This window comes from Pithys albifrons, chromosome 1, assembly GCF_047495875.1.
Source record: "Pithys albifrons albifrons isolate INPA30051 chromosome 1, PitAlb_v1, whole genome shotgun sequence".
NCBI lineage: Eukaryota > Metazoa > Chordata > Aves > Passeriformes > Thamnophilidae > Pithys > Pithys albifrons.
In genome coordinates, this window is record NC_092458.1 from 43,952,386 (window position 1) to 43,978,590 (window position 26,205).

At 40.2% G+C, this 26,205-nt stretch overlaps 1 protein-coding gene across 4 annotated transcripts in view; it reads right to left on the reverse strand.

Moving 5' to 3' along the window:
• The window catches only part of SLAIN1 (SLAIN motif family member 1), a 53,096-nt gene that overhangs the window by 12,974 nt on the left and 13,917 nt on the right, over nt 1–26,205 (reverse strand). For 2 of the 4 annotated variants that reach the window (XM_071549667.1, XM_071549652.1), the window contains exons 3-5: nt 9,037–9,186; nt 6,976–7,125; nt 3,959–4,297 (exon numbers count right to left, since the gene is read on the reverse strand). In XM_071549667.1, the coding sequence (XP_071405768.1) occupies nt 3,959–4,297; nt 6,976–7,125; nt 9,037–9,186 (639 nt within the window). The remainder of the gene's footprint in view (nt 1–3,958; nt 4,298–6,975; nt 7,126–9,036; nt 9,187–26,205) is intronic. The other 2 variants (XM_071549657.1, XM_071549660.1) reach the window with 2 other exon arrangements.

Consider the following 26,205-nt stretch of genomic DNA (forward strand, 5'->3'; position numbering starts at 1 on the left):
GTGCCCAAAATAAAAAGTTTCCAATTTTCAGGTATTATAAAAATGGACCCTATAAAATGCATATGAAATAACTGTTGCCAGGATAAAAATGTATGAGTAAGCTGTTCTCAAGACCTGGAAAGTGGGCCTGAACATAAGAAAATCAATCCCATTTTCAGTATCTTGTCTGTCCTGGATTTTGACTACTCTGGATGATTTCACAGCACTGTAGTTCTGTTACTTCTGGTTTCAGAACATTAGAAGTAATAAAGGGCATAAACATTAACCTCTATTAAAAATAATTAAATGACTAAATAGAAATAAAATATATTTTTTTAAATGAAAACAATTACTTCGGTGTCACAGTAAGAAAAGGAAGTGTATATGGTGTCATGGTTTTATGACTTTTGGTTGTATTACTTATATGAAAATTACTATATATAAAGTACTCTTGATATTAATAGACAGCAACATTTTAAGTTGCTAGCCATTAACTTCTTCAAGTTAGAGGACAGAGAGGTATAAACATAAATCTTTCCACTGCAAACATAATAAAAGCTTTATTAAATTATAAACCACAAACTAACTAGATGGACTCAGCTAATTACAACAGATACTCAAAAGCTATTCACCTCCTATCTCTCGTGGATGTTCTTCAAATCATCTATTTCTGACCAACTGATGGCAAAATTCCTGAAAACCAGAATACCTTAGAAAGTTCACAAATGCAATTTTTCTGACATCATTACAAACAATTCAGCTGATTTAGGGAGAGGATGCAATTAAACAAGGAAAAAACCCCAGATCTATTTCATACAAAGCTTTTCTATTAGTGTATTCTTGTCAGAATTGGAAATAAAACCTAATAGACAGCAAAGATAACATACCATTCTACAGGCAACAGCTGCAAAAACATTTAAGAGATTAACAATAGGTACACCTACAGCATATACTACAATTGGCCCCAAAGACACCTTAAACACATCGTAACGCAGCATACTTATATTTTCTCATATCATCCTGGCAGTGTTTACCAGGAGCCTTTCAATACCGCAAGCTCTTGGGGATTGACAATAAACATCACTGACATGGGTGGAATAAGGCAAGATAAAGAACCTGGGCCTGAGAGTAGGGGCTAGATGTTGTGGTATATTAAACTCAAAGTATGCAATTTTACTTTAAAATAGATGTACAGAAACTTAAAACAGGGCAGAGTGTCAAAATTACAGCAGGGACAGCACTCTGTTACAGTACATTGGCAAGAACAATGTGTGGGCTCAAAATTATGGCTTCAAACACAGTTGGAAAACATCTGTGAGCATGTTCTCACCCCAAGCAAAGGCAGAAGACTAGCAGGGTGCCAGAAAATACAAACAGTTTCTCTTCTACCTAAAACGCAATCTTCTGGATGGAGAACAAACACAGCATTGGTTATAGGGAGACACTAGACTAGACAACAAGCACACAAGTCAGTGTCTATGTAGAGGTACCTCATGACATCTGATGGGCCCTGGGTTGTCTATGGCATCTAAACAGAACGGACACAGGGGGATGGCGAAGCCAGAGTGCACCAAAGTATCTCAAGCAGCTCTATGTGGACAGCTGAACTGCGCCATTTATACACAGGTGGTCACCCACATCTCAGAATCTAAACATACCTACTTCTCATCAGGCAACCAATATTATACTCTGAAAGGAATTAATTAAGTTTTGAAAGGTTATCACACCTTCAGCTTATTCATTACAGTGCAGGTAATTAAGTACCTCAACTAGAGTACCATCAAACAAACATCACTAAAAGCAAGTAGGGCAGCATCCCTCATACCACTTGCCTAAAGGCAAAATATTGTACTTAAGGTAAACACACAGACTAGTTTGGGGGAAGACTTTGTGTCAAAGCTAAATACTACTTTTTCACCCCACACTGAGTGTCAAAATTCAACAGTTACTTGCTGCTTACTCTTATTTCATGGAGAGCTCTGTGAATGACCAGACAAAGCAGGGGTCAGACCCTTGACAGCACATACAAGAACACATGTGATCTCTTTGGGGGAAGAGAGAGGGATAAAAATTCGGGGAGACTGCTGGAATGGCCAAGAGCAGCAGAATGTGGTATGTATGATTTGTATTAACTATGGATCATGCTTTCCACATATACTGAAGGCACAAACAAAACTGTTCAGCTCTTCCATCTATCACACTCCTCTTTCTCATTTGCCTTGTTACTCTGTAACAGTATGGAACATAACATCATCCATCATAGTGAGCTTCAGACAAATTCTTATTTTGCGTCTATCTCCATGCAATGTGTAACAGTTCTTGAGAGACAATGAAATTGTTGCCAAGATGGTAAGAGCCAATGAGAGGATGTAATACTACTCAGACACACTCAATACAGTGACAACTTTAGTTCTTGTCTATTTGTCTGCCAACAGAACACAGCCAAAGTGAAATGTGTCTCACCAGCCCTATTTGCTATTTATACAGATCAAAGCTGCATGAGTCAGAAGCTGAAGATGTAGAAGCTGAAGAAATAATTCCCCCCTAAAGACAGCAGTACTGACTATTATAAGACTGTCTCCCATTCCTGCAAGCAGATAACTGAAACCAAGCGTGTCTAACTTCTGGGTGACATGAAACACATTATCCAACACCTCAAAGTTCATGTGAAAAAAGTCATCCAGGTGGTAAAATTAGTTGTCTCTTACATTTATATAATTGATAGTTAATAAATCAGGAATGTTTCTAACGCCCTAAAGGTTTCCACATGGGAATCCAATGCTTAAGTTCCACTGACATGGAACATGTAAAAACCATTTCAAACACATTTGAGGAAAAATCACAGCAACACATCCTGCCCTTCTTCCTGAAAAAAATATGCCTCATAAACTTCCTATTTCGCAACATTTCTGCAAGCCCAGCAATGCTGTCCCATTCTTGTACCTCGTCAGCAAGAAAAGTAACGTTTAAATTAATATGGCCTATACACTGCACCAAAACATACCCACGTTACTCTACCATTTGTTAACATCAGCTTTTCTTACATACTGTCACCTGTCAATTATACTTCCACGACATGGCTTACTTTGAATACAAGTGCTTTTGGCACCAACCTGTCATGTCTTATTTGACAGAAAAGCAACATGCATATCTGTAGCACTATAAATAGCAACTGTGTATTGTTTTGAACAACACATTTATTTTCTTGCCCAAGGGTGAGCTGCAACCTGTAATGCTATAAACAGGACCCTGGGTGGAAATGGACTGTTTAGAATTACCTTGGGGGAAATACTGAAGGAATAGGAAAGTAAGATGCAGTAGAAGGAAGAAAATTGTGATCGTAACAAGGAACGAAAAGAAGTTAACAGTAACAATGGAGGGAAACTTAAATCATGAGCAAGCACCAAGAGACAAATCTTCCAGAGGCTCTGCAATACATTTCAAATGCAGTGCAAAAAAACCAGCAATGTCTCGGGATAGTTTGGGAGTGACAATATCTCCTACTACTTTAATGTCAGCCCTATTAGACCTAGAACAGGAGCAAGGTGTTGACTCCTGCCATAAGCACTCATCATGGATTCACAGCACAGATGCATTAACAACATGCTCAGAAATAAGAAAGACAATCTGAAAACCCTGATTTGGATGTAACTGTATCCATGATGGACATGCATACATCAAGCTTGAAAGCCCAACCAGTTCTTATAACCATTAGTCTGCTAAAACAAGCTCTTCTTTCCTTTTTCTCTTCTTTCTTCACTTGTGGTCATCCTTGCAGCATTTTAAAACAGACTACAGCAACAACTTTCAGGACAAGGTCACAGATTACATTTTGTAGTAACCTGCTTAAAAATAACATACTTTCACCATTTACACAAGCTTAAATTATTTGCCACAATTTATGGACAATCCATTTTTAAAACATAACTGGCACTTGGCACAGAGAGAAGCCCACTTCTCAGAAAAGCATGCAACCCACCTCCATTAATCCTATTTGGTTGTTGATCTGGAGTTTGGGCTTGAGGAGAGTAGCAGGGTTGCTGATAAGTATTTGTAGGGAATTGTGGGGAAGTAGGGCTTCTCCTGCAGTCCCGGATACTGGAGAAAGTCTGTGAGTGAGGAATCCCTCTCTGGAAGGGAGAGCAGCGAGTCAGACGCGGCTGTGGAGGTGGAAGGTGGTCAAATTCTTCCTCATCCTCAAGACTATAGCGATCATATTCCTGGTCAGCACATGTCCCTTTCTTTCCCGCATGCAGAGAGACGCTGGAAGTGTGTCTTGACACAGATGCTGAAGTTGAAGCATAATCTTGCCTAAGGCCTGTAAATTCCAAGAGGAGGAGGATTCAGCTTCTGCTAGGGGATTAACTCTTAATATGCACTTCAAGCTTGAAAACTAAGCAGGTAAGCAGACACAATTTTACAGCAAGAATTGGATTTACAATGTAACCAGGCTGAAGATCTGATGTAGGATTAATCTGATCTACTTTTCAGTTGTACCTTTCAGGCATCTAAACCTGAATTACTACCCTCAAGATCCCTATTTAATAAAAAAATTATAAAAGAATAAGAGAGGAGGCTCCAAAAAATGTCTTGGATGCATCTCTTAACATAAGATGAAACACCTTCACAAGGTACCTAGTTCTATGCCAATAAAAAGACTATATGAGCACTAAGTTTTTAACTTCAAGATACTCTTAACTTAGAGGAATAACATTCACATTAGTTTTTCAAGCTATTGCTATTAAACTTTTATATTCATATAATGAAAATGTGGAAAATGACATTTCTTAAACTTATAACCCATGTAAATATTCTGGCTCTCCCACCTCTCTGAACCAGAACTAGTTCCTGATAGCATCTGGACCAGGCTTAGTGGTAACACAACTGTGTTTGACACTGGTACACAATCCTATAACCCTTTTCTTAGAACACCAGGTTTTGAAAACCTTTCACTATTAGCACTACCCCAGAAGAGCCTGTTTGCTCCGGGTCAAGTGAGTGGGAAACATTCACATCCCTTGCATATGCCCCCGTCCCCAGCTGCAGAGTAGTCAGGGAAAAAGAGGATGTACACTGCATTTCCAGGAGCCAAGTAGCTCTGCCAATAGCTGCAGATAACAGCCTTCCTAGATTTACAAAAAAGCCCTCAGCATTAGCAGATGTCTTTGCTTTATAATAGAAACTTCTCAATATGCTTCCTCTCCCCCTCCTCGAGTGGGAGTTTGTATCTGTGGCTGTGAAGAGAGCGTGCCTGTGCGCACGTATAAGACTACCACTTTCCACAGGATTAAGTGGACAACAACTGTCACGTGCTCAAACATTCTGTTAGCTGCTACTATAAGCATACAACCATTGCACCTGACACAGATTAGAAGAAAAACCAGTGTTTTTCGTCGCAGTTTGCCAATGACCTGATTCCTTAAAGAGCTAAGTACCTGAAGTGTTTTTTAAATCTCACTCTGAAGATGAACACAGCTGTCATTTAAGTAATGCAATCCCTTTCGCCTTTGATAGTCATATTTTTTTTCTTTATAAAATTAAACACTTGCTAATTTCACTGCTGAACATAATAAGAACTACTAAATACTCAGCACGTTCAACTCCTGACTGTCATCACTCTGACTGCTCAGTCTGGTGCTTGTAGACAGATCACAGCTTTAATTTTTTTCTTCATATTTATTTTTCCTTTATATAATCACTTATTACTTGGCATTTTCCTTCAGGCCCAACTCTGAATTTCTTTTGCTTTTAATCTCACCAATTCCTCCTTGATGTCTTACTTGGTGTTATGGGTTTAGCCAAGTAGGCCAAGAAGTTAGGCTTTAAAGTTCAGATTAGGTCTAAAATTGTCAGCTGACTTGAGCTGGGCTGAGCTAGCTAACAGCTGACTTCTTCTGGCCAATAATATTGTATTCCATACCATATTGCATCATCTCAAAACGGGTAAGAGCTGGTGTGTGGGTGTGGCTTAGTCAGTTGCTTCACAGCTGTGGTGCCAGCAAGACACACTGCCGTCCCAGGAGGGATGGGGAGGCCCAAGCCTGGAGCACCAGCTTGCCATCATGTTATCTTAGGGAAGTAAAATGTTTGTTCTTAGCTTTTCTCTCTGCTGAAGTCTGTCTCTGAAAAATTGACTTCTCTAGAATGATTTGTAGTTAAAATGGTAGAATTTGTGTTTACTGGGAAGTGGAAAATTATTTCTTGTTATACATAACTTGTATAGGTGTGTGTTATATTGTAGTTTCCTCTTAATTTTCTCTTTTCTGTATAAATACATGTAGGTAAGTTTCAGCATAAACCTGGTTTGAAGTGGTTTTTTCCCTCTCTCCCTCTTCTCTTTCCCTTAGCTGGCTGGGGGGAAGGAGGAATCCTTTTCACTCTGTCTTGGACACTTGGCGTTTTGCCAGCCCAACCCTTGGACACTTGGCACGAATAGGAAGTGAGGAAGATTCTGCACTTACTGTCTCAGTGACCTCTAAGACAAATGCCATTTATTTATGAATAAAGACATTTTCCAATGTCCAATTCAGTATGTAACGGGGATTTAATTTCAAAATTCATCTGACAATTAAGAAAATCAAATCTGAGGCAAAGAAAGTGAGAAGACCTGCTTATTTTCACCTTTCTTACAAAACATATGCATGAGAAAAATGCTTTAAACATCTTCACTCTCTAGAAATAAAAATATTTCAAATAATGTGGTAAGACATTATAAATCCTCTAAATCTAAATGTACTCAACAGATACATATATATACCAGTTGGAATTTAGAAAAACACAAATATCAAATTTTGAGAGATCCAGTACCAGTTCATATTAACCTGAACCCAACAATGTGCACACCTTCTCCATGCAGGTGAAGAGTTTTTCCACCTGCCACTCAGGATGTGACACCATTTAAGAAAGATTCACTTGACTGAGACCAGACTGGAGCAGTTTTAACAGCTATGGGAAATTTCCTCACACTATTATGAAATCCAAAAAAAAGCCACCTACTCTCCTCCTGTAGACGAGCCATGATCTGAACATCAGTGAGATCCTGCAGCTTGTATCCCATGGAGATGGAATCATCTTCCAGCTCCGAAGTGCTCAGTTCACTGTCTACTGATGACTGTGGACTCAAAGGGGAACTCCTAGAAATGTAACCTACGTAAGAAAACATAACCTTTAGGTTGTGAGTATGTCTGGCCATCTTTCATTTGTTATCTGCTGTTTATATTACCGTAGCTTAAAATATTTTCTGTATAGCACATAAAAACTTTCAGAAGTGTAGTTCCATTCACTAATGATTAGCAAAGAACTCTGATACTCATGAGAAGTAGTAAGTGTAGTAATGGATCATGAATTCCTCTGCTTGTTCCCAAAATAGCTTTGAATAGCCCAGACAATGAATAATTTACCCAGTATATTTCTGCTACAGCTCAGATTAGTCAGCATAGTCTAACCACACCTGCATTTCTATCTCTCATATGGGGCTGTGATTCTTCCTACTCTCTTCTGAAAAGCAAGAGTATATGTGTCACCAACTACTAGTCAGTACTCAGACACTGTGTCACATTTTACTGTTTAATCTTTTTATAAAATTGTTTGTAATTATCAGATAAATCAATGACAGTTAACAACTGAGACTGAACATTATGCAACAACAGAGATAGCACATTCTCCTTCACAGAGCTACCTTTTGGAGAAGGCTGTGGATTCCCCTTTTTCCCCTGCATGATAGTAAAATATAAACTAATTTGCAATTAGTTGCATGAGCTAGTTGTTGTCCAATTTTAAAGAAAAATCCTTCAACTAAAACAGTAAATCACTTTCTAATATCATCTGGACCACCAGAGACCCACAGTCTGCAGGGGAAGAACTGCTGTGACTTGGCTCACCAGCTGTGCTTGTATCACAGATGTGTTTGCATCCTCTAGCACTGCTGAAAGCAGCCACCTAAAATTCATCCTAAATTCAGCTGTTCTCTAGTAATATCTCCAAAAGAAAAGGAGAGGCAGGGGATTACTTTGCTTTAGAAGGATTGTAAGGAGTAAATGTGTTTACTTTTTTAAATGTGCAAATTACAGTAGTCCCTGAGGTTCTGCAGAGGTAGTAACAGCTGTGCTCTTTTGGAGTGGCAGAGGGAAGCTAGAGAAGATACCTGTGGGTATCTCAAATAGCCTGAGATGCTTTCATTTAGGAATTAGATTTCATCCCATTGAACAGGGAAGTTAGACATTTCACTCACATGCAGACAGCTACACCAGGTGTTCAGTCTGGAGCTTCACTTCACCTGCAGTGCCCATACGCCTTAAAACAAATCTCTTTGCAGTGATTTTATGGGTTATACAGAAAATTGCACACAGACTGGTGTGACACTGATGGTAACTTCCTCAGCCCATGCTTGCTCCCACCAGAAATAAAATGTTAATGCCTCTTTCCCAGAAGATTATTTTCTGTACTGCCACTGTAGCTTAAGAGAAGTCTCACATACAAGCTGACTCCTGATACCTGTACTGAAGAAGGAAAAATGCAAATCCTTGCAATATACAGATCACAGAAAGTTATTTTTCTCAGAACTCCTGTGTCCCCCAAACACCAGTAGCAAACACAAAATAAATCTTGGATAGTATCAACAATACTAGTTTGAAAATAGCCATGATTCTGACAGTTATTTTTATTACAGAGAAAGTCTCCTGGCAATTTCATTACACAGCTGCACGTATGTTTTGGTAGACAAAAGAAAGGGGCACTACAGGGCAGAAATGAGCAGCAAAGCTGGGGTCTGTTTAAGCTGATAAAGTCAACTATACTATCAAGTAAATCAGTATTGATGTTTACCACCATCACTCTCAGGTAACATGCTGCATAACTGAAGATAATCTGTAGTTAATTTAATTAACCTTGTTATAGTTAATAGCAACATTTTAGGTCATTTAAAAAACCCTGTCTCCCTCTGAAATATGAGTTTATATACAAACATCTGAAAAGTGTACTGCTGTTAAAGGCTAGCAAGATTAGATTAAATTAAGCAACTCTGTAAGGAACATGAATCAATAGAAAGATAAGCATTACCTGTCCGTTCAGGTGTTAGTATTGCTTTACTGGAGGTTTTAGAGAAGCTGGGACTATTAAAACCATTGGTATATGGGGTGAGTCTTGCAACAGGGCTATAGGGAAAAGCCAAGGAGACAGGTGTAGAGAAGAGGTTCCGCCATCGGCTAGCTGTTACAGATGTGAGGGAGAAGGGGGAGAAAAAAAACAAGATTTAAAGTTATTAATAGAATAGTGCTGTTAGAGAGAAAAATCATCTCAATCTGTTTATTATGCATTTTTTACTCACTATTAAAAGAAAACAGTGAAAATTCAGCAGCAAATCAGAGGATCAACACAGTCTTCTACATGTAAAAGTGTGGTCCAAAACCTTTTCTAGCAAATATGTCTTGTTTACCATTTTCTACACATACACCTTTTTGGTACACATTCATCACTGGGTGCCAAGAAACAGAGGAAGTAAAACCAGCTACGATTGGTAGAGAAACACAAATTAAATTTGTAGTGCTCTTCAAGGAATTGTTCATGGCAACCAATCATCACACAATTGAATTAGCAGCTCAATTATCAGTTAGAGTAATTTAGAGACAGAGAAGTAAAAGACACTTAACCATCAAGTGGTAAAAACAACTGTAATACCATAGCAAGCTTTTAAATTGCCATATTTTCCCTTCTCTTTTAACAGTATTAAGTTCCTGACTGCATAAGCATGAATATTTGTTTTTCATTGTTTTTGGAGGATCAACCAAATAGTAGAACAAGGCATCTCTTTTTCTACATATTGTTCATAAAAAGTTTGCATGGCATTTGCTCTTCTGAGCGCTACCACAAAGCACTCAAAGTATGTAAGAATAAAACTAAAGGTTTACTCAATTTACATTTTCTTAGCTCAGCCAGTAGAAATATTAATGCAACTGTCCTTTGTATTGCCTATTTTTAACACAAAAAAATAAACAACATCCTCATGTTGTTCAGAAAATAATTAGTGATAAAATTGTTTTAAGTAGAAGGAAAAGGAAAACTTTAATTTCAGAGAACACATTCACATACAAGCAAACATGGAAAACATACAATAGTGTTTTGGGTTTTTTTCTCCTTGACAGAATGTTTCATCCTCACAGATGTTACACAGTCACACCAGAGGGGGAGCTAGGAACGTACCTATAGGTAGCTTTGAAATCAATGGCATAACCTCAATGCTTAGCAGGTGTACTTGAAGTGTCAGATGCCACAAACTGGTTTTCAAAACCAGTAAGGCCCAAAAGCTATTCACTATCACATGGCTACTTAATACTACAAATCTGCCATGTTATTTGTACCTGTTCATCTGGTCATTTTAAACACTCACAGATATGCCAGTAATACTCAGGCTCTCTATTTTGTGACCAAAATGATATGGCAGGACATAAAAACTTTATTCTTTCTTCTTGTTGACAACACCGCCAAGTGGTCATGGGACTGGCAAGGAAGCATATCTTGTTGGCAGGCTATCAATCACATCCTTGCAACCTATTGGAGTAATCAGTTTGTGACCAGTCCAAAGGGTGCTATCACTCCCCTTCTGCATTGACCCACTTAAATGTACTCCTAGGTTTATAAGGAGTAAATAGTCTTTTCTACTCTTGCCACAAGTGCTACCAAGCTTGGAGTGAAGGCAACCACCTGGTTCCAGCACTGGCACAAAGTGGTCTGTTGGGAACAGGGATTACCTGCAAGGCTCAGGCTCTGTGGAAGGTAGCTAAAGTACACATTAGTAACATACAAAAATTCAAAGTGCATTCTTTTGTGTCTCCTCATCAAAGAATTATTGGAATTCCCTCCTTTTTGACAATTCTACTTCCTTCAAGCTTAAATTAACCTAAAGGTCTGAGACCTTAACTAAAAGCAGCATCAGCACCACTTCTAGGAAATTCCTTAATGCCCAGACACACAACATAGACTTCCTGGTTAGACCGTTTGTCCTCAACATTCACTAACGTGATCCATTCAAAAGTGAAGCAGGCAAGTGTTTCCAGACAAAAAGGAGAGCAAACACAGATGGACACAACTCTATAAACCAGCAATTAACACAAATCCCTGAAGATGAGATTAAGAACAGGAAAACCCATGTGATGATTAAGTAGCTTAAAGACTTGTGCCATAGGTGGAATGTTGGGTGTTTTGATCATGGGGCGGTTTATACAGCACTAGGCCTGCTGGAGATGGATGGGGTTCACTTATCTTGCAAGGACAAAAGGATTCTAGCCCGTGAGTTGGCAGGGATGACTGAGGGGAATTTAAAAACTAGGTTTGAAGAAGGAAGGAGCCAACACCAGGCTTGTCAGAGAGGAGCGTAGGACTGGCAAGCCAGAGTTAGGGGCAAAATCAGCAGCCCAGCTGAAGTGCATCTACCCTAATGCACACAATATGGGTAATAAACAAGAGGAGCTGGAAGCCATCCTGAAGCAGGAAAACTAGGACGAAGTTGCCATCATGGAAATGCAATGGGATGACTCACATGACTGGAGTGGTGCAATGGATGGTTGAAGCTCTTCTAAAGAGACAGGTGAGAGGTGGTGGGGTGGCTCTCTCTGTTAGGGAATCTTTGGACTGTACAGAGCTTGAGGATAGTGATGATAAAGTTGAGTGCCTATAGTTAAGAATCGAGAGAAAGGCTAACAAGGCTGACATCTTGGCAGGAGTCCATCATAGACTACCCAGCCAGGATAAAAGGAGGATGAATAATTCTATCAGCAGTGGCTAATTTTTCACCATCTCCAGCCTTTGATCTTGTGGGAGAATTTAACCTGCTGGATGTCTGCTGGAAACTCATCCCAGTGGAGAGGAGGCAATTCCAAGAAGTTGCTGTCAGGTATGGAAAATAACTTCTTAATGTTGCAGGTAAACGAGTCTACCATGGCTGGGGCCCCACTACACTCCATTGATTGCAAACAGAGAAGGGCTGGTGGGAGATGTGGTGGCTGGGGCTCATCTTGGACACAGCAACCATGAAATGATGGGTTTCGGTACTTGGTGAAGTAAGGAGGGGCATCAACAAAACCACTACCCTGGACTTCCAGAGGGCGGACTTTGGCCTATTAAAGACAAAGATTCAGTTAAGTTCCTTAAAAACAAAAGGGCCCAGGATGGCTGGACATACTTGAAGAAGAAATCTTGAAGGTGCAGGAGCAGGCTATGCCTGTGTGCCAAAAGTTGAGTCAGTGGGGAAGACCAGCCTGGCTGAGCAGGGACCATTCACAGGAACTAAAAAAAAAAAAAAAAAAAGAAAAGGGCATATGGCCTTTGCAAAGAGGGGCAGACAACTCAGGAAACATTTAAGGATGTTGTTAGGGCATGCAGAAAGTAAGTAAGAGGTGAAAGCTCAGAACTTAAGCTGGCCCCTGCTGTAAAAGACAATAAAAAGTGTTTTCAGAAATAATACATTGATTGTAAAATGAGGGGCAAGGAAAACCTCCACTCTTTATAGGATGCAGGGGAAATACAGTCACCAAAAATAAGGAAAAGGTTGAGGTACTTAACACCTTCTTTGCCTCAGTCTTCAGTAAGACCAGTTATCCTCAGGACAAATGGTCTTCTGTGCAGATAGGCAGGGACAGGGGGAAGAATGGGCTCCCTGTAATCCAAGAGGAAGTAGTTAGTGACCTGCTGAGCCCTTAGATGCTCAATCTATGGGACTGGATGGGATTCGTCCTAAGGTGATGAGAGAGCCGGTGGAAGAGCTCACTAAACCGCTATCCATCATTTATCATCAGTCTTGACTAAGTGGGGAGGTCCCAGATGAGTGGAGGTTGGCCACAGTGACACCCATCCACAAGAGGGGTCAGGAGAATCTGGGGAACTACAGTCCTGTAATCATGACCTTGGTGCCCAGCAAGATTATGGAACAAATTATCTTGAATGCAATCACACAGCACATACAGGACAATCAAGGGACCAGGCCCGGCCAGGATTGGTTTAGAAAGGGCAAATCCTCCCTGATCAATCTGATATCCTTTTATGACCGGATGACCCACCTCGCAGATAAGGCTGTGGATGTGGTCTATCTGGACTTCAGCAAAGTCTTTGACACCATCTCCCATGGCATACTCCTGGAAAAGCTGGCAGCCCACGGCTTGGACAGGTACAGTCTCTGCTGGGTTAAGAACTGTCTGGATGGCCAGGGCCAGGGCCAGAGAGTGCTGGTGAATGGAGCTGCATCCAGCTGGCAGCTGGTCACTAGTGGTGTTCCCCAGGGCCCAGTGAGAACCCAGCCCTTTTCAATACCTTTATTGATGATCTAGAAAAGGGGATGTAGTCTACCACTATCAAATTCGTGCACAACACCAAGTTGTGTCACAGCGTCAATCTGTTGGAGGGCAGGAAGGCCCTACAGAAGGACCTGGACAGGCTGGATCAGTGGGCCGAGACCAACAGTATGAGGTCCAACAAAACCAGGTGCTGGGTCCTGCACTTCCGTCACAACAACCCCATGGAGTGGTACAGACTGGGGACAGAGTGGCTGGAGAGTGGCCCAGTGGAAAAGGTCCTGGTGGTGCCGGTCAACAGCAGGATGAACATGAACCAGCAGTGTGCCCAGGTGGCCAGGAAGGCCAATGGCATCTTGGCTTGTATCAGGAATATAATGCGGCCAGCAGGACCAGGGAATTGATTTTTACCCCATACTTGGCTCTGTGAGACCACACCTCAAGTACTGTGTCTAGTTATGGGCATCTCAATTCAGGAAAGATGTTGAGGTGCTGGAGCAAGTCCAGAGAAGGGCAATAAAGCTGGTGAAGGGTCTGGAGTGCATGTCCTATGAGGAGTGGCTGAGGGAGACAGGGTTGTTTTTCCTAGAGAAGAGGAGGCTCAAGGGTGATATTGCTGTCTACAACCAACTGAAAGGAGGCTGCAGCCAGGTGTGGACTGGTCTATTCTCCCAGGCAACTAAGCACAGGACAAGATGACATATGTAGTCCTAAGCTGAGCCAGGGGAGGTTTAGGTTGAACATTAGAAGAAATTCTTCCCAGGAAGGGCGATTACATATTTGGAATTGGCTGCCCAGGTGGTGGAGGTACCATCCCTGGAGGTGTTTAAGGAAAGACTGAACATGGTACTTAGTGACATGGTCTAGTTGACACGGTGGTGTTTGGTCACAGGTTGGACTTGATGATCTCTGAGGTCTTTTCTAACCTAAGTGATTCTGTAACTCACAAGGAATTAATAACAGCAAATTGATTTTAGGCATTCATTGAAAGAAATGCATGCGACTGAGTAGATCTCAATATCACATCCACAGCTAATGTCTGTTGTTTCCACTAGAAATCATCACTAAGAGCAAGGGATGACAGTTTCTTTCGATTTTATTTTTCTGCCTAACATAAGCTACTGTTTTGTAGCAGCCTGACCATTTGCCAGGCCAATTAGCTGCCAGCATGTTCTCACCCCCAGATGTGGTGAAGCGTACAGCACAAATAAACATTATTCATTACCCTCGACAATAACTGCTGTGAGCTCGTCCACTGCACACAAAGCGACAGTTATTGTGACTATGAAAGCAAGAACCCACACGAAGAATATAATTAGTATTTATGGCAAACCACATTTCAAACTCCTCTTTCCAATAGCATGTGTTCTCATGGAAAGATGGATGAAAGAGGCCAAGAAACTCTATCTACACTAATCTCTATATTTGCCTAATCTCCAGAGATATCAGTGTACAGTATTCACAATTCTACAAACTTCTGCCACCGTGCCCAAAATAAAACTTTGAAGTGTTTAAGCAGCAGCAAAGGATAGACACCTTTTAGGCATATGATTAAACTCATTGTTTAGGATCAAATATAGAAAACTGTTTTCATCAGGTTCCAAATGGAAGTATCAAAGTGCATATTGAGTACTTTACAGTATTAATAAAGACAGAAAAATTAGACTTACTGAAGTTTAGTGCTAATGCCAAAACCATAAAAAGCTATACAGGAAGCAAGTGCTATAGACATGTAGGCAAGTATGTTAATTAATATAAAATTTGTAAAATCTCAGAGCTGTGCAATGGATAGTCATTTTAAGATAGTTGCCACTGTAAGGAATGTGATACTCTCCTGGTTAGCATGATACAACACCACTATGGTATGCATGGATGAGACAATGTTGTTAAGATCTTTAAAAGCCCAGTTGTTAAGCAGTGAATTTTACAGTATTTGTATGTATGTATTTAGGTGTATGGCTCGGCTTCAGGAACCAAGATTTGGGAAGGGCTCTCCCCACGTGGGTGTGCCCTTCCAGCCTGCGCAGTGGATTTTTTAAGTGAGGCACAGTGTGCACAGAACTGGCCCCACCCTTTAACTCCTGAGGTTCATCTGCCACAGCCGAGCAAGCTTGGACACTGACAGTGAAGTCCTCAGGACTAGAACCTACAGCCCACGGTACTCCCAGGAGGTCTCTCATCTACGTACTAACCGGGGCTGACCCTGCTGAGCTTCCAATATCTGATGGGATCGGGTGTCAGGGAGGCATATAACTGCCCATACACAGTATTTGTAGCTTCTCCTTAAAGCCCCAACTCACATGCCCACAGATGAAGTAAGAAACTCAGGTACTTTTTAAAAACAAAGGAAGCTTCTAACCTTTGCAGCTGAATAGAAAAGTGAGTAACTCTGCTCTGAGTACCTTATACCGAAGATGCACTGAAGAAGAAAGAGATTCAGCCATGGAAAGGAAAGCAGGGGCATCTAAAACAACAATCTATTTAATTTACTGACAAATATGTAAACACATTAACAATTTGACTTCTTCAAACGTAAAACTGACTAATATTCTGTAAGAAAATAACCATAAATTGCCCCAGTCATCTAAGTCTACAGTTAGATTAGAACCACACAGCTTTCTGGGTATGATTTCCTTGGTTTTGCTAAATTCTTAGTAGCTGAACTGCTGATAATGTAGTATGCTACAAAATATCTACTCTTAGTATTTTAAAAAAGGACCTTTCAAATTGACATAAGCAATCCAACAAAACCTTTCCTCTAAAAATATCAGTAACGAGTGAGCCTGCTCATAGCTTTAAAATATTCACTAATAAAACTGAAAGTTTAAAAAGCAAGAGCTTATTTTATAACTTCCCCAGAGATATCAAAATGGTAAAACAAAGGAAAATAGTAACTCCTATAGAAAAATATAAGCTACTAATTAAACACAAATATTCACCACACTGACTCCTGTGAATAATCAGTATTTAATAAGAACCAATGGAAAATTTCACATGAAAGCCTGAACAAGTAAACATCTAGAGAAATGCATGGCTCAAAAGGAACAGAGCACCCTCAAAAAACACAACATGCTGTACTATATCTAAAGCAATTCCTTTCCTAAAACCAATTCCTCATTTAAGCTACACAAGGTACAAAATTTCTAAACATATATAGAAGTGTGTTTTTGAGAGAAAAGATGAAATTTGCTATTTAAATTAATGGGAATGTTCATAAGTGTACCTAGAGTAAAAACTGGTATGGATTCTCATTATATAATTTTAATTTTCAGGGGCTACCTTGATATAAGCAGGGACAGATCAAGTAAGGTCCTCTACTTGATCAATCAGATATACCTGGGGCATTATATGTGATATATCTAGGACATATGAGTGACCAAGCACTGGAACAGGTTGCCTAGAAAGGCTGTGGAGGAGTCACCCTCACTGGAGATAGCCAAAAGCCATATGGATACAATCCTGTGCAGTGTGCTCTAGGATGACCCTGCTTGAGCAGGGAGATTGGACCAGATAACCCACTGTGGTCCCTTCCAATCTGACCCATTTTGTGATTCTGTGATTGTATTAGCTAGGGAATGAGGGTTTTGAATAAATCAATAAAGTACATGCACATTTTAAACACCTTCCGTTTTCATAACTCCATTATGAAATTCAGTGAACTCTGCCAGAACTGGAACTTACTTTCACTCTAAACAACATAAATAAAAGTATTTCTTTGCTATAAAGACCAATAAATTTATAAATAATAGTGCTGTACTACTGACTAAACATACTAAATTATATGAGGCATTACCTAGTGTGTTTATCCATTCAATTAGCTTAAGTTTTGTATAGGCCTCCAGGCCAAAGTCAAAAATATTTCTTAAGCTCAAGCTAAAAACAAATTAAATTGCATATATGCAGACATTTGAATATGGGTCTAATTACAAAGCCTGAACAAAACCCTCTTTCAAGCCAGCACTGGAGGAATATTTACAATATTGCCAACCCACACAGCAGTTTCCTGCTGACACACTTTCTGCAGAGCAGAAAACCCAAACCACTTCCCTGCTGCATTTTGCATAGGTGCTGTTGTACGGCAGCCACACTTAAATGAGAAATGACTCCACAAGAGTAAAATGCAGACTTACATGGGAAACAGAAGCATTTTGCTAATCATTGGAGAAAACTGGAGTGCTAGGAAGGAATTCAAAATCCTCTCTTTACAACAGATAATAATGTCTAAACCAGCTAAGAGGCATTACCTCAGTGAGGCTTACCTAGTATCTCCCTCTCAAAGACAGGTATTCAATCTTCATTTTTGGTCCCTGTAAAGCAGCAATTCAGAGTCTGAAAACTACTCCTGCAGCCTGAAAAGCCTATGACAGAGAAAGACATGAAGACCGTCCCTATTACTCACTGAAGAATGCTGTTACTGGGACATTTGTCCAGAAGTGGAAAAGGTGGACTCCCACTACTCAGCAGACTGGAGGGATTTACATGGGTCATTGGAAAACTTGTTAGAACTTGAAGCAGTCTGAGGTAGAAGAGAGGTGCTAGATACTGAACAGCAACCAACACCATGCAGCCCCTACCCAGGAACAGATAGATCTTCAGGGAGCTAAGTTTTCAAAGTAGAATCTGTATTTCAAGAACCTCAGTAGCTCCCAAACACATGGACTCCAGAAGTATAGACAATCCTTAGCTCTTCATGGGGTGAGGAATTCAGCTCCTATGTTCACAAGAGGACTGAACACCTTCCAGGGTTTATGTGAACACAGTGCTTCAAACGTCTCCTTTGCAATTACATGTCCTAAAAATTTGGGGTTTTTTGAAAAAATTGTGGGTTTATCAGTTACAAGATTACAAATTTTGGGCTCAAGACAGCAATGTTTTCAGTTCTAGTAACTGTGAGTAAGAGTATTGAGTTGTACCTGTTAATCTGGAAGTTAGTTTGGGACACATACATTTTCCCATCTTGTTGAATGTTATACAGCAAATTTCTTAACTTTTCAAGCAGCACACTTCTAGTTCCAGTCTCCCATAGCCATCAGCTGTGGTCATCCCAACAGCTTGTTCCAGTTTGATTTCCTAACCACAGCTGTAGCTCCCTCAACCATTCTACTAGTGGAAGAAACTTTGCCATCAGGCACAGTCACACTTCACATGCTTAATGTACATTTGCAGTCACACTGACACTGTCATTGCCCAAAACTATTACCCTGCCCTGCCACACAAGCTCACAAAATGCTTGAGGTTTTTTTGTCATTTCTGTCCCTTGATCACAAGAGGCACAGAATACCCTCTTCCCCAGCTGCAATGAGAATTGAGAAAAAACTTCCAAAGTATAGACTGTACAAGGGGACTCCTTTCAAGAATCAGAAGAATTGAGGGGTGAGGGAAAGGTTTTTAAGATTTGTTTTTATTTCATAATTGTACTCTGATTTGATTAGTACAAAATAAATTTTTCCCCAAGTCTGTTCTGCCTGTCATGGTAATGGTTGATTGATCCCGCCCCACCCTTATCTTGACCCACAAACCTTTTGTTACATTCTCTCTCCCCTGTGCAGATGAGGAAGGTATAGAGCAGCTTTGGTGGGCACCTGCTGTCCAGTCAGGGGCAAAACACCTCATGGACATAGAGTAACAAATTAGGAGGACCTGAAAAATTAATAAAGATTGTCCACTTTCCTCTAAGGCTAGGCAACCTGAAACGTAGTGTTATTTTTAAGAGTATGTGAGAACTTCAGTTTTAGAAGTATGAGGAAACCGAGACTACCTGAAAAGTTCATTTCCCAATTCACATAATGCAAGGGGTTTTTTGAAAAATTGTATTAAAAAGAACTAATATTAGCACAGAATGAGAAAACAGTTCAGTTAGTATGTATCAGTATACAACTGTGTGATACAGTAAGCTGCAACAATTCATATACCTCAAGAGCTGCCTCAGTAAAAATAGAATAGACCTCTTCTAAAGGTACAATCAGAAAGCCTATTTAAACTGCAGCAGTTTGTAGAACTTTCAGCTAGCACAGCAAAATAATGCAATCAGCAATGGTGTTTGGCATACTGCAATTGGTGTGAGCAGAGAAGTTTTCAGAGAAAATGTACAACTACAGTACTTCAGTGTAATACAGTGAAAGGCTAATTCAAAAATTATCTTTGGACATAGTCCATGCTGGCAAAACAACCACAGTTCTGTCCAGCTGTAGCATGATGAAGAGCATTCTCTAACCCAATTTTGTCACAAAAGTGATTTTATGACATCAAAGAATTTAAGACTAGAAAGGAAATGGAGAGGTATGAGCTACTTCCTACAAACCACAAAAAAAAAAAAAAAAGGATATTGAAGCTTAACTATATGCTTCAGAGGGATGGATTATGAGTTTTTTCTTTTTTTGTTGTTGTTGTTTTGTTTTTTTTTTTTTAACTTGCCTCTTTAAGGAACACTCTACCATACAGCTATGCAAACAGACAAGCACAGAGGCTTTGTGAAAAATGTCTCAGCATTCATTTTCCTCCTGTGTGCACAATTCTCCCTGCATGCACAGGTCCAAAAGCAAATTTTCCGAAATGAGGTAACAGCCATACTTGGCTTTCAGCTTCTCTTTTTTGAGAAATCGGCCAAATATTATGCTGAAGTTTACACCTTAGGCACAACCTAGGGCCCAAATGTCTGTTCCCTGCCCAGCTCCCAGTTTTTGTATGAACAGTCAGTCTGATGCATTTTCATTCTATCTGGTGAATTCTTAACCAGAACCCATGAGCATACAGGATCTCACATTTCAGCTCATTTAAAGGAAGATAGAACTTTCTGAGCAGAAGACTCACTCTCATGTATTACTACATAAGGTAACCTGGAACAAAACATATGGCCCAGATTCTTCTACCAAACTATAAGCATCAAGTAAGGAACTAAGAGCCTTTCGAAACAAGGAATTTTTACCAAATGACTCCGTGAATGCAAAAATTGACATGGGAAAACTACACAAACTCGCAAAAGTTGTTTAATAAATCACATCTAATTCAGAGATCATATCTGGTTCAGTCAGTGTCTGAACTGGATTGTTGTAGTTTGGGATTATTATGTAAATTCTCTCCCCTGCCACTAACTGCCCATGCCAGCAGTTAACAAAAGAAGTAGTTAACTACTGATTACTTGGATGGGGGCAGGTTTGTCTCTTTTGTTTTTTTGGAGACATCTTTTTTTTTCTTAGGTCCGTGGAAGGCAGGAGCGGTGGCTGCCGAGGAGAGAAGTGGCTCTGCTGGCACTGCTGGGGCTTCTGGCTGAGCTGCTGCTTTTTTCTCCTCGCTGTGGCTGTTTCTCCCGGTTCCTGCATCTGGGATCCCGGCCTCTGTTGCAGTCTGACCACCGCCTGCACTGACCACCGCCTGCACCGTCACAGCCTGCTCACCCCGGCTGGGGCAGTGACCCAGGAGAGAGAGAGGTTTGCAGCTGCTTTTGCAGGACACGTGGTGGTTCCCCACTTTCAGCTTTCTTTTTCCTTCATCTGGGACAAGAGACACAGAGTTCATCTGAGAGCTAACCACTCGTCTGTCTCGCTGGAGAGGGACTGGGCACTACTGGGAACTCACTCCACAGCCAGCCGGACTGTGACATTTGACACTGTTTAAGTATAACTTTTCCTCCTGGAGGAAAACCTGCTGGGTTTTGTTTTTGTTTTTTTTTCTTTCTCTTGTGGTGTTGGGGAAGCGGTTTGCACTAGTCTGTTTATATATAGCAGTTAAGAACAGTTATCCTCCTTCTATTAAAATTCCTTTTTTCTTAAATTTGATAAAGAGTGGCGTGATTATTGTGGAGAAGGCCCCCTCCCCCGTTTGTGGGTAAACATTTTGGTTTTTTTCCCCCTCAAACCAAGACATGGATATACAGCTGGGATGGTATCAGGGTAGAGATGTATGTATGCTATTCCCTCACATCTTCTCACTTCCTATACCTATTTATGGTGCTTTAGGATGCTGGATCTTGCATCCCAGACACAATGAAGATGCTTTTATGTACAGACATTGATGGCTGACCTAGTCACCTCAGGATACAATACACTTCAAGAGAAAGGACAGGGCACAATTCATCTCACCTCCACTTGCAAAGGACATGAGCTGTGCCCCTTTGTGTGCTCTGCCTACAAAGGCAGTCCAGTGTGACTGGCTCCAATACAGATCCCTGCGTATATTCAAATGAAACTCACAGCATTCATTGCTGAGAACAATAAACAGAGCTTAAAAACAGATTTCAAAGACTGCATTCAGTTTTCACTTTTTCTAACCAACTGAAAAAGGCAACTCTTGCAGTGCTAGAGCACTGCAATGTTTGCATCCATCCTACTCCAACAGCTTGTAGATATTCAGTTAAAGTCAGTGAACATCTTTCTCAGCAGCAGTTCCAGCTGAAAGGGGACCTTTATGTTAGTTAATTTTTCTATAAAAGGAAGAGTTTCTCAATAACCTTTACCAGGATGACAAAGCCAGTTGTACCAGGGAATTTAAGGGAGAAGTGCAGAAGCAGAGAACAGTAGCCCCTGAAACAAATGACAGAGAACAGCCTCCAAGATGTGTGTAAAAGCAGGTGAGATGAATTCAATGCCTAACACAAATCATTTACTTACATGTATAGTGCAGACTAAACCAACAGCAATTTCACTGTATTTTAAAAATTAAGAACAAAAAAGGGAACAAAATGATAACCACCTTACAATGTCACTCAAAGGTAAATATCTACCACCATGACGTGCAGACAAATGCACCTATGGCGACAGAAACACCTTCCTCCAACTCTTCCTGTGCCAGCTGAATAGACCTCCTACCTCTGCTGGTTCTGGGTGTGAATTATCAGGTCTCTGCTTAGGTTCACCCAGCATGTACTGACTGAAATGGGAAAGTCATCATCCAATAATCTCAACTAGTAGACCTGAAGGGGCAGCAACTCCTGTAAGCACAAATGGAGTTAGAACAGGATATACCTCCCTGCCAAAAAGAAAGCAGGCTACATTCCTGTGTAAAGGGATGGGAGGAAGACAGCTACAACAATCTAAAGATCATCTTATTCCAAATGTAGTGGATTCACAAGAGAATTTTAGGTTTGTTTATATCATACAGCAGGCTATCCAAGAGCCCCAAAGAAGCTCTGAGGAGGCTAATGTTTCTACCCAGAGAAAGGTAGGATTGTGGCAAGAACCTAATGTCTCTACCACAATCAGAATACCTTCACAAACAGCTAGCTGCACTCAGTCTGGTGGGTACAACTAATCTGGTCTCAAAGAGTTCAAATAACCTTGCTGAAAGCTCTATACCATGCTAATTTATGAGTGGTGGCTCAGGTGTGGAACAGGTGTCTTCACAAAGCCATTGCCATTGCAGTCATGGCAAAGTGTTAAGATTTAAGCAGGGGTGTGTCAGAAATCATGACACACAGACCACTTTAACATTGACCACTGTGTATCATATTCTACTCGCTGTCTGTTAATTCAAAGAAGAATAATTTTTTCTGGCACAATTTGAGAAAAACTTTATATTTTCCTTAACATAACAGAGGTCTATAATTGATTACACACACACTCACATGTTACCATTATGAAAGAGACATCATATTTTCTGATGTCATTATAAGCAAAAGCAAAACTTTCATGCTTATTGCATAAACATTGTGAAACTCATCCCAACCTTATTTTCCTTCTTGAATTAGTTAACTTTGATAACTGCTTTGTTTGTATTTCAGTGACAGTGTGATACATAAAAGCCCCCAAGTACTGTGGGAAGCAAGTTTTGCAATCACTTAGGACTAGTTTAATTGTTCCATTAATTTGCCACCATACTCCATAAATAGTAAAACCAGTCACATTTTTAATGGAAAAAGTCTTCTTGTCTTTAAGTGCTGGCTCATGGATCTGTAGCATCTCCCAGGTCTGAGTAACAGTGGATCTGGGTTTCAGGATATCTCTTCACTACTTGTTTTCAGAGCACTGGTAACCTTTGTTGGCCATATAGTCCACACCTTTTAAATCAGGCAGATATCTGCTTTGCAGACCAGTATTACATTCTCTCTAGGTCTGAAACACTCAAGGGGAATATCTGCAGATAAGCAGAAGCAAGGAATATGTGGTTATGGACATCATCTTGTGCCATAATTCAAAACTTGTAGCACTCCCAGCAGAGATGCTTGCCCAAGATGCAGCTCTCACACCTTAGAAACATTGGTTTGATAGCCACTGTGCTAGATTTATTAATACTACAGTTCTGTGGATCATGGCATTATTCAGAAATAAGAGGACATAAATCTGCTTTCTCTGACTCAAAACTGCTTTATCCAGGAGAAAATGCAGAAATACCTTCCCCTTTGAGAGGGAGAGTAGTTACCAGAATTGTGATTCTGAAAGACCACAAACCACTTAAAGGAAAGGATCTGGGGAGCTGCAGCTCTACAACACGTCCTGGGCACATCCTCTAGGGCATGTTGAACCCTCTAACTCACTACTCTCAATAGCCAAGATTCTGGATCAATGAAGACAGAAACCTAGTATCATATATAAAATTAATAATGCATGTTGGGCTGGGGAGTTTGCTTGCAGTATAGGCCCATGATCTGTGCACTTAAGCTTGCTCTTTATCATCTGAAAAAGTATCTGGGGGTAAAGTTGACTGAGAGAAAGCGGGCCTGCTGCTTTTTTGGACATGGTTATCTATTATTCAGAAGCAGGCCCTCAAGCTACCAATCCATCTAGTATATATACTGGTTATGTGACACTTGCTACAGGTCCTCCTCTTCCCCAGCCAGACAGGTGTGTCCCTTGGAGCTACCCTTATATGAGGAGTTTGCCTGAGTGTCCAAGGGGAAGAAGAAGCAGTTTCAGATTCCCTATTCAGAGGGGCTTTCATCCACCCCTGTACATTTCATGGTGTAGATAGGCTGCATGCACTGACAGGGTCAGCTCTGAGCCTAATTATGTTTTGATAACACAACAAAAAGGTGTGAGATCTCTTGTATGCGACTGTATATGTTGTATATACAAGTGTACCCTTCACAGCTACTAAGAACATGAGAAGCTTTCACCTCATCAGTAAGCCACTTCCTACATGGCAAATAAAGTACAGGCCTTATGTATTTTCTTAACTTGAATGTGAGAAGGAGGCCTCTTGTCAAAACCAGTTAACTGGCTTTTTTGTTTGTGCAGAAATAAATCTCCCCAACCTCTTAAAACTGTACATTAGACATTCACACTTTAAGTAGACAACAGCAGTTTTAAACTCCCAATGATAGCAATTACATACAACACTCTTTTAGAAATGTTGTTTTCAGTTAACTCTTTGTACTGGTAGGTCTAAGATCATCAGTGCCATTGTATTTATCTTCCCGTTCGCTCAGTACTGGAGCTCAGTCATTGCAATCACAGCAGTCCCAGAGAGCTTTACTGGAAACACTCCCTTTCTGCAGCTTTGGTCTCAGGAGCTGAAGAAATGATGGGAGTAGACAACAGAAAGTAGTATTCCAGAAAAACAAAGTAAGATCAAATCACAACAATGATCAGGAAAAACATTCAACCACAGTGTGAACAACTTTATTTAAAAAAAATATGTTGAATATATGTCAAGAAGGGCTCAGCTGCCATTGACAAAATGGACAAAGATGAAAGGTGCTTTTGCCCTTTCACTCTGCAAGCCCAGGCTTAGGGGGTTCCTCTAGAATAAGGAGCAAGGCATCTCTGTATGATTTAAAGAACAGTTTCAACTCCCCTTGCACAGGTACTATACAAGGTGCTCCCATGCTAAAGATGGTCCTATTAATTTAATCTATACATTGTACTATAGGTAAAACAAAACCAAAACTATTATTTACTGGTTAGTGCACAACTTCAGAGAAGGTAGCCACAGCTTTGACCCATTTAATAGAAGAGAACTTCATCGCCACATGACACACAGCAACTCTCCTAAGTAGACATGTCCTACACTGCCTATCAGACACAGTAGCAACAATTTGAATTAAAGGTGTAAAGTTTTGCTCTGAACAAGTGGCTGGAAGCAAAATATAGCTAATTACATTTCCTAAATCTAAATTTTCTGGTAGCATATATAGTTCTTTTTTCTTTGGTGCATTTCCATCAGCAAGACAGGTGTGCACAAAGGTTGAGTCATGTATTCTGTTAATAACAGACTCAGAAGGACAAATTCCCATCCTTCTCCTAAGAGCACAGAATCTTTATTATATGACAGGTATAAGTCAGATACATGTGTCTGAAGGGATGTAACTCTCTTTAGCATTTATCATAACACAGAAAAGATAAAATTATTCGAACATTAACCCTAAATTGCATTTTTTCTAACATTACTGTTGCATCCTGAACTTCCCCTGCATCTAAGAAACACCCATAAACACATTATAGCTCCCCCTACAACTGTATGTACTTGCCATTTGTAGCCACGGGTTAAACCTCTAGTAGGAGGGTTTTGCAAGAGACCTTCTCGGTTTTGCAAGAGACCTTCTCGGTTTATAGTTTCAGAATTTGATACCCTATTCCAAGATGCCTCACTCCTTTTTCTTTGCTCAAGTGTACCTGCTGCCTACATTGAGTCAGACTGGAAAAGCTAAAGGCTCCAATTGAGGTCAAAAGCAGCACTTAGCCTCCAGGACCCCTGTGGGTTATTGGATAAATATAGTAAGTCTCACAGTCAAGTGTTTATTATGAGAAAGTGTGAACACTATTACCAAAAGCAGAAAAAAAGATACAAAACACTTAAACAAAAGCTACTGTACAATAGGTGCTTCACAGTTCTAAAACACCAAATTGGTAAAGAAAGATGATGAAAGTTTAGGATTAAGAAAAGTTCTGAAAGACATTTAAATGACTGCCAAATATAAGAATGTATTCAGAATACATATTCTCATGTAAAATTAAGATTCAACACCAACCTAGACCCAAATTACAAAGTACTAACCAAATGATTATTGTAGGAA